Source organism: Pseudomyrmex gracilis, unplaced genomic scaffold (assembly GCF_002006095.1).
Source record: "Pseudomyrmex gracilis isolate BER0280 unplaced genomic scaffold, ASM200609v1 scaffold_115, whole genome shotgun sequence".
Lineage (NCBI taxonomy): Eukaryota > Metazoa > Arthropoda > Insecta > Hymenoptera > Formicidae > Pseudomyrmex > Pseudomyrmex gracilis.
The window spans coordinates 444,571-454,140 of record NW_018020699.1 but is presented as its reverse complement, the minus strand read 5'-3'; the positions used below and the strand labels follow the sequence as shown (position 1 = coordinate 454,140).

The window sequence follows — 9,570 nt, the reverse complement described above, 5'->3', positions numbered from 1 at the left end:
TTTTTATTATATTTACACAAAATACGCGTAGTCATAAAATTGAACGCTTCACGCACGTGATAATCGACAATTGCCAAGTGATTGTTGCAATCCGCTTAAAAGTTGATGGATTAATCATTCATGTGTCATTTATAATGAAACGTCTTCATTAATATTTTTATATTATCGAGTTAACTCTCTCGCTACACTTGTCTCACAAATCGGATGTTTATCGAGCGACGATCGTTTCGCTCCGAGGCTTTTTCGGACACGCGCGTGGGATATTTTGCGTCGAGTCGCAACGTAAAACGTGCGTTTGTTTTCCGCCCGAAGAATTTTCGCTCGCGGATGAATTTCGCGCGAGCTCTCTCCGCGAATGCGTAGAAGCCGTTGAGCGCGAGAGATCTCATGATCTCCGCCCTCTTGGTCACATTCTCGCGCGCGGCTATGCAAGTTTGTGTTGTCTAGATCCTGCGACCGGGCAGGAGTGTCGCAATTCGCGGCGCTAATTACCGGCAGTAGACGCGTTACTATTCTTTCCTGGTAAAGCGGCAACTCTCAGGGACTTATGAAATGAGTTCTCACACACAACGCCTCGTCTATCTACCGTCTCTCCGACTTTTTCTTTATTTCGATGCGTATATATCACACAGGTTTCTTACGTAACACACCGTATTTACGGGCGCACGCAGAGAATACACTTAGATGTGGTCTTAGTCTTAGGTCTCGAGCTCTCGCACAGGCGTTGTCTCTTCTTCTTGATGTTTCGAGTAACATCTTGTGTGAGAGATTGCAAATACAATATTCAGCTAATAGGTACAGATTCATCAGTGATCGGAGTCTTTAATTATTATCAGAAACTTGTTTATTTGCGAAAGTTAGCGACTATAATGATTTTGGAATTTTTTTACGCTCCATAATAACTTTAAGCAAAAAATTATTTGATTGTTTAATGATTTATTCTGATTTTTTAATTGATTGATACACACTGATGTATCTACTTTGATAAATGCGATAACGATCGATAAATAGTGTGCGTTATTTAGCAGACGTCGAGAAGCTATCGTACACGGAAAATCGAGCTGTGCGCAGCGACGATTTCCCTTTTGTGAAATTCGATTCGATTCATTAACGACACGAATGCGTGTTTGTTGCGTGCGCGCCTTATCGCGGGTCCTTACTCGCAAACGGACATATCCGTTCGTTCTCCGTAAAAAAAAAAAAAAAAAAAAAGCCGCTACCGTTGACGTAAGCTGCTTCGTCACGTATAAATACGTTACCGTGAGAACTTGACGGCGTTCCAAGGTAATATAGTAAATTATAAGAGATATATATTTTCAAGAGTTAACTACAAAGAGTCATACTAGCTTTGAATATGAAAAACGTGAATCTTGATTAGCAACAATTGCGAAAACGTGTCTTCTATGAGACAACGAGAACAAAGTTGCTACGAAAGCAAATTCGCGCGCGCGTCGAGCTATCTCCCACGTTATAAAAAAAAGTCGTTACAAACTAAGTTGAAAAATTCTACAAATAATTTAATTTGTAATTTACTTGCAACACGAGCAATCTTCTCTGTGAAAAAATTCCTATCTACTTCTAATCGCTCGGCGTCGTTACATTTTTTTCCTCATCTCCTTTTCCTCCTCCTCGTCGTCGGTGATGATCTGCACGCTTCTGACCGGACCCGTCTTTCTGTAAATCGACGTTGGCGTTGTGCTGGTCATCACGGTTGTCGGCACAATTGTTGTCGTTCGTTCGGAATTGATCGCCAAGTTCACCATTCTCAGCAGCAACGCTTCTCTGATCGGCGCTGGTAAAATCTCGTCGCCATCTTCGACGTCTTGAGTGTAGAATTTTTGTCTGTACACTCTTTTCGAATACCTGCCGTCGTGATAATCATCGTATTGAGGATAAATTGGATTCAACGCTCGAGGATACACAGGTCGTCTGAGAGGCACTCGATCGCCGTACTGCGCCTGCTGATCGTACGCCAACTCCGAGCGCGGTAGTGGGGTTTGATAACCCATCGGATACGAGGGATAAGGTTGTTGATCGTACAAAGCGTCCTCGAGATAACTCTTTGGATAGGCCAACGCTTGCACGCCGTATTGACTTACCAGCAACCTTCTCAGCAACGTTTGGAAGTCTCGTCGGCTCAGAGGAGGCGCGATCGGATTCGGAGGTTCCGGAGGTAACGCCAGACCGCCACCTCCGGTTCGGTAAGAAGGATATTCGGGTGTGGTTGGCTGATAATCTCTTTCGTCCGAATGAGTAACTGGATTTGGAACTGGTCGCAAAATCGGTCGTGGTCTTTGATCGGTTTCCGGATAGATCAGAGGTCGCACCATGGGACGCGGACGCGCATAAGTTGGATTCATGGCAATTCGCGTCTCATCGTCCGGCACAGGATTTTCCGTCAGGTAATGAATATTGGAGTCCGTTGTGGTTGAGTAAATTGGCTGTTGATCCGGGGGAGGTGGTCGAAACAAGATTCTGCCGATTGGTATCGCTCTGTAGATGCCGTTCTCTTCGAGATTGTCTTGTTGAGACGGAACGAGTAATCTGGGCGGCAATTCTCGCAAATACTGTTCGGGTTGCTGTCTCACGAAGACAGGCTCGGTGCTCTGTCTCATGTAATCCCGATTGTCCACCGGTGCTCTCGCGGTTGAACTGCGAAGTAGGATCTGTTGGGTCGGAGTACGTTCCTCTTGAGTTGGTTTCGTCTCCGTCTCGTACTTCGCATTGTCGAATCGACCTGCCGCTCCCAGATTGTCTCGATTCAAGTAGATTCTCGGTCTTTCCGTGCGCGAAGCGCCGGAAACACGCTGAATTATTCGCGGTGGAGAGGTTGTGGTAAAAAGAGGACGCGTTGTAGATAAGGAACCACCCGCACCGTAAACGTCGGAATGATCGTCACCGTTGTCGGCGCCGGAGTTCGACTTGGTAGTTTCATCGTGCAGTTGCCGTCTCAGCGTGTTGCCCGTTGTAATCTTTGCCTCGTCTTCCTTCTCCAAGAAATCTTCAGATATTGGCGGAAGACTATGTTCAATCGGTCGTTTTGCGAGAACGATTCTTCGATAGGTGCCGCTTTTGTCCTCCATGCTAGGTCGGTTGATCTGTGAATCTTCGTCTTCGGTATCCTCGTCCTCTTCCGTCACGATTGGTCTCTGTTGGCCGTTGATGACAAAGCGCGGTCTACTTTTTGCCGTGCCCTTTAGATAATGTCCAAATATTGTTCTAGGTGCTTCTGTACTTGTGGTGCTGGCGGCACTTGTCGTGGTGGTGGTGCTGGTTGTTGTCTTCCTCGTTCGAGGAATCGACTGTACGACCGATGATTTGGTCGGTGCCTCTGTTGTTGTGGCGTATACGATATTCGGCTTCTTTGTGGTTGACGTGCGGTTGAGACGCGGTATGCTCTGCACGACCGAGATATGTTCCTGCAATGGCGACACGGTGGTTGCTTTAAATCCCGTACCGTTTGACGATGAATACGAGACCCTCTTTATTTCACCGTCGGCGTCGACAAAGCCGAACGTACCCTTGATGTTGCCCAGAACGTCGCGACTCTCGACCTGACAAGTCAAGTTTGCCGTTCAATTTTTCGCGAACGTAACGTAAACATTATCATTTTTTTAATAAACAAATAAAAAGTTGTCTTTAATTCAAAAATAAAATAGACACTTGAATTAATAATATAAAAAATACGGCATCTCTCGCGCTAAATGCAATAAAAAAATAATCTAATTATTTATTATTATATTATTATCTAATTATTTATTATATTATTTGCGTCGATATTACGAAGACAGTCAAAAATTTTAAAAATCATACTCAACATCCGCTGTGAGAACACTTAAGAAAAACCAAGAAAGAGCAATCTATATTACGCTGCGCTTAAGTAGTCACGCATATAATTACCTTGAACGATCCGTCGCCGGCTTCGTAGCCGTACGTGTAAGACCCGTCTTCGTTCACCTTTCTGATCTGTTTCAAGATCGCCACTTGGTGATCGTGATGCGTTTCCGATGTTTGCTGATCCGTGACGTTTGTGCAGCCGGCAGTCACCAAGCATAAAAATGCCATCAGCCATGGCGTCATCTTAAAAGCAAAATATAATTTTTCTCTGTGAGAAAAGAAAACTGCGGCAACACACAAATTTAGACGCATAACAACGCATTCTAAGATATAAATTTATTATGAAAAATAAATACATAAAAAAAATTGCAATACAGCAAACTTGATCAACTTTATAAACTTTCGCGATATGTAATAAATGACGATTATATGAAAATTTAAATTTAAATTTTTTTTGTCGTTTTTTTAAGGTTGATTGTTTTTTTTTTTAATTTTTTTAATTTTTAATTTATTTTTTATTTCTAATTCCGCGTGTTTTTATGTTAAATAAGATATTTTTTACGCAGTATGAGCGTATGATCACATAACAATGCACTTGTCACTCTCTGTGTAGCGTCTCGCAGTAGTTAACAAATATCTATCTTGATGACAAACAGGCAGATAAGTGCGACACTTTTCCACAAATCACCAATATCGAATTTGCAAAACAATCCATCGTAACATTTAAATCGACCACTCGTGCTTTGTCGCAAAATTGATTGATTACTGACTCGGAAACGCGATTTCTCGCGCGCACCGCGAAAATCAGACGTGGTAAATCGCGCGCACTCGTGTATCCGCTCGCAGTATACTCGACGATATATATACCTTGCTGGAATTGGAAACCATGTTACCGCGGATGCGGTGAATGTTCTTAATACCGCGTGGGGTGTCGGGTGCCGTTATATATAGGGTGACACAATAGGCAACCACCGCCCCTTCTACGCCCGCATTGCCACCGCCACGCTCAACCTTGATGACCCCTAAACGTTCATTAAGAACGGTGGAAATACCGAAATGACAGGCTCTTTCGTGCGGCGGCCGACCGCCGTAAAACCGCGAGAATTTCGCGCGTGCTGCAACGCGCTTTATCGCATAAAATATACACAACAATAAAAGACTCCTCGTGATTATGTGTTTGCTCATCTCGATTACACGTTTCTCTTTCTTTCTCGTCGAGCGAAATTGCTCAAGACAAGGATTATCTTAACGAGACGAGAAAGAGAGTGAGAAAGAGAAAAATTAGGAAAACAGTTACGGGAGGAAGATCAACTATTAAACGAAGCAAACGTTGAAAAAAGTGACCGCTTTCTTTCTTCATTAGGCAAATTGACTGTTACGATTGGCGCTTGAAATATCCGTCTCACGCGCTCGAGTTTCGCAAAGTTTTTTTTATAATTTTCTAGGACAGTTAAAATTCTGTATTCAAATTCTCCTTTCTCTCATTAAAATATACGCCAGTATTCTGACGCACTGGCATAAACTTGTGATTTTACACAAAGTAAATTGTGCTTTTCATCACAAGTAAATTATAATTACGTTTTGATGATTGTTGCGCGGATTTTGTCCTGGAAAAAAATTGCTGGAAGTCTGAAAACTCGCACGCTTCGTAAGACCGTCGAAGAAAGTGCGGCCAATAATAATGTCTCGTCGGAAAAAGGAGCGGAAGTGTGTCTTTCACGGTGGTAACGAGTGCACCGTCCTGACAGAATGGGACACATGAAGAAGTTTGGATTTGCGGGGACAAGTGAAAGCCAAACGTGGGAGTTGACGACAAGAAACACACACAGTCTGTAAAATCTGTAACAATAGTTCCCACATAGTGTGCAACATCAGTATTGTGGTATTCGCTCAAACTCTAGACACTCCCACAGGACAATTATTACATCATGCAATTTCCTCCGCGTTTCGTATATTCACTTTTTTTTTGATGCCACCTTGATACGCCTCGTGTTTGTAGACGTATCGGCTGTCTATCTTTTGCCTCGCGTCTTGCGTTTCCTCTACAGAGATTGTTGTGATTGTATTTCCTTCGCGCAGAGCTGCGCGAGCATATAAACGAGATAGATCGTTTTGAAATCTATACAAAAAAATAAACAGGAATATCCGGGAAAAGTATACGAGATGAGAATCAAAAGATGCTCTCGCGTACTTTCTCTTAGCTTAATTACTTGACAAATCTACGGTCCATCTCTTCATATCGTTATAATATCTTAAAGAATAGAAAAGATTGACGCTGTAATATGACACTGTTTATTGGCAATACTTTAAAATAGCTGTTGTATAATCCCCCCCTAATTAAGTTTCTACAGATATTCTTCAAATGTTTGTTTTCAAAATGACTGGAAATTGGAAGAATTAGATCTTGTTATTTATTTATGGTCTTGAAGCTTAATTCACCAAAACATTGCAATTGACAACATTATGTAATACTAATTAGGTCTTCTGTCGAGTTTTCGCTACACCGAAAAAATTATATTCTCGTAAGTAGAAGATTTTATACTTAAAAAATCTTCTTAAAGATTTTAGATGATATTCTTCTGAAATTAAGAATATATTCTTAATTTAAGAATATAGTCTTTTTCGATAGTGAGATATATGTGTTTTTCTATAGAGGCTTTTTTTATATTCTAATCAATATATATTCTTATCAATATTACTATTTAGAGGATTTTCCTCTTAAAATAAGAAACTCTTCTTGGCGCCTATTTTAGTATAAAATATACTTAAAGTAAGTGGGATATCCTCAAAACAAGAATACAATTTTTTCGGTGTAAGAAATAATCAATTTCCGATGTGATAGAAACTAATTGATTTCTAATCTATTATTTTTTTTAATTTAAGGTGTAGAATATAAAAAAATATTTAAATTATATTAAGTTTTTAATTCTTTTTTTATGTATGTGTAAATTTATTCTAAAGTGTTCTATATTTTCCAAGTTATATTTTTCTGCTTTTAAGTTTTTTATATGATGAAATGTCTACATTTGCTTTTGATCAAGTTTTACGGAAGTAAGCGCTGAACGTACAAAACTAATTGTAACGCAATCACCGAGTGCACATTTTATTTCAATTATATTTTGACTGACACACCCACTTCGTGAACTAGTCTCACGTTATGTCTGAGTAAAAATTACAGATTCGTGCTCTGATTTTGGCGACTAGCAATGGCGAAAATTCGCGTCATTTCTTACATTACGAAAATATACCTATTATTTAGCCGCGTGAAATCTATTTGTTTTTATTTCACAGAATATATATATTATCTAATTTTCTATCACGCATTATTTCAAGAAAGAGAGAGAGAGAGAGAGAGAGAGAGAGAGAATAAAGAAATAATTATAATATTGCTCAGATAAAGCCATGAAGAAATATGAGAATTTTTTAAGAATTATGATCATATCGTCATTCTATTTTATCGTATGTATAGATCAAGTACTTTTATGTAATTTGCAGACCAATTACACTTCTATTCCAGTCGACGTAGTACTATGTCATCATAAAGTGTTTCTCATCCTAAATACATATTTTATCATCCTCAATGAACTGTTTCTCAGTAATGATTCACTGATGTGCTTTATGTACAACGCCTTGACTATGCTTCCTTCTATACAGATTTGTACGGCATAAAACCGTACATAAGGAGAACTACGTTATAATTCATAAATGTTTACTAACATATTTTATAGACAGTTTAAATCAATATATTAAATAAAATTATAAAATATTTGCATTAAAAAGATTATAAATATATAAATAAAGAAAGTTATATCAATATAAAAAATTTAAAAAAAGAATAACATAACTGCTATAGTGTATACATGTGCAATAGTTTTGAGATTATTTATAACAACAATATAATTTATCGCGCAAAAAATGTGCAACGTGTAATATTACAAACTTACATTGCAAGTTTAATTAACTAGTTTTATTGCAATGATAATATCGGTGTTGGATTGCGCGCTAAATGACGGGATATCAAATAACATAATTATGACAGATTCTTTGAAGATATGAGCTGTATTGCCACTTATATCATCAAAGTAAAAGATCGCGTATGTGCTCATCTTTCCGTGAACGCGCAAGACTATAAGGAACTAACTTTGCGCGTAACAAAAGCGAGGTTTTTTTTTACAGTAATTAGTATACTTAATAAACAGACATATGTTTGGCTGTATGGAGCAGACACGGATGTCGATGTGTGTGTGTTCAAAATTCACTTCTTTATATTGTAAAGTGATGGTCGAACCTCTAGTCTTACCACTGATTACTAATCACCACCTAACGACGACCGTCACTATTTCTTCTTCTTTTTTGCGAGTCTTTTGATTTACACTGAGAAAGACCTAAACCAAAGGTCGAAAGCTTTGTACTGTACAGTTTATCGCAATAAACTAAATTTCGAACACACACATCGACATCCGTGTCTGCTCCATACAGCCAAACATATATCTGTTTAATAAGAATTTTTGGATCCGTTTATATCAAATTTCATTATTTACTATACTTAAATTACTTTAAAAATTTGCGCCGCGAATGTCATTTTTGATTGATTTTTTTCTCGAGCTCATTAACATATTAACTGTGCAGCTCATCCACGTGACACAAGTGTCGCTAAATTACGTCAATCTACGTATTTATATCCGTCGTGAGAATAATAAAAGAAAAGAATGATCGTCATATCCTTCTGACATTTAGTGTGTGTAGGACAGAGGATGTTGCGCATGAACGTCATCCTGTGCTCGTATCTCGCTATTCCGCGTGATTAATTCGCGTTAACATCTATTAATGACGCTAGTGTTTCTAGCTGGATGTTTCAAAGAGTTTCTATTCATTATTACGATAAAGGTATGATCATACGATAGTGAATGCAGTAAAGCGAGAATTCTTTTTAGCTTGTTTCAATCAAAGTTCAGTAGAGTTTTTTTAGAATATTTAGGATAACAACTCGGGTGTATAGCCGCGCTTATCGTACATCTCGCAAAATTTAATTTATAAGATAATCTTGCAAATAAAAGCAGTCGTTTCTTTGTTAAACAATATGGCAATTTTATTTTGTCTCGCTCATCTTCTATCGGTAAAATAGAGAACACGATTAGAAAGCAGCAATAAAAACTTTCGCTGACAATTCGCGACTTGCGTTAACTGCTGAACGCGCGAATAAAGCGCGATCTATCTTATTACAGTCCACTGAGACTGAGTTCAAGGTTAGATGCTTCGAAAGTGCGAAGACCTCGTATGAATTAAACAGAAATAAGATCATTCTTAATACGTTGCAGTATAAATGTTTCTTTTTAATATCATACAAACTATACACCGAAAAAATTATATTCTCGTAAGTAAAAGATTTTATACTTAAAAAATCTTCTTAAAGATTTTAGATGATATTCTTCTGAAATTAAGAATATATTCTTTATTTAAGAATATATTCTTTATTTAAATTAAGAATATATTCTTAAATAAAGAATACATTCTTAAATTAAGAATACATCAAAAAAATTGTATTCTTGTTTTGAGGATATCCCACTTACTTTAAGTATATTTTATACTAAAATAAGCGCCAAGAAGAGTTTCCTATTTTAAGAGAAAAATCCTCTAAATAGTAATATTGATAAGAATATATACTGATTAGAATATAAAAAACTAACTCTATAGAAAAACATATATATCTCACTATCGAAAAAGACTATATTC

At 38.1% G+C, this 9,570-nt stretch overlaps 1 protein-coding gene across 2 annotated transcripts; it reads right to left on the bottom strand.

Annotated features, from left to right (window-relative positions):
* LOC109856350 lies at positions 1-4,738 on the bottom strand. Of its 2 annotated transcripts, none has more exons than XM_020431493.1 (3): positions 4,705-4,738; positions 3,901-4,080; positions 1-3,554 (listed from the first exon to the last, which is right to left on the bottom strand). In XM_020431493.1, the coding sequence occupies exons 1-3, from the start codon at positions 4,723-4,725 to the stop codon at positions 1,596-1,598; spliced, it is 2,160 nt and encodes a 719-aa protein (XP_020287082.1). In that variant the 5' UTR covers positions 4,726-4,738; the 3' UTR covers positions 1-1,595. The 2 variants fall into 2 exon arrangements, with proteins under 2 accessions (XP_020287082.1, XP_020287083.1); XM_020431494.1 differs by having other exon boundaries at positions 1-3,419.
* Between the last annotated feature and the right edge of the window lie 4,832 nt (positions 4,739-9,570).

What these genes read in the sequence shown, in the direction of transcription:
- LOC109856350 (XM_020431493.1), bottom strand. Translation starts at nt 4,725, where the DNA reads ATGGTTTCCAATTCCAGCAAG. An exon ending in TGGTTTCCAATTCCAGCAAG is followed by an intron (nt 4,081 to 4,704) that starts GTATATATATCG and finishes TTTGCTTTTAAG; the next exon opens with ATGACGCCATGGCTGATGGC. An exon ending in CCGGCGACGGATCGTTCAAG is followed by an intron (nt 3,555 to 3,900) that starts GTAATTATATGC and finishes TTGACTTGTCAG; the next exon opens with GTCGAGAGTCGCGACGTTCT.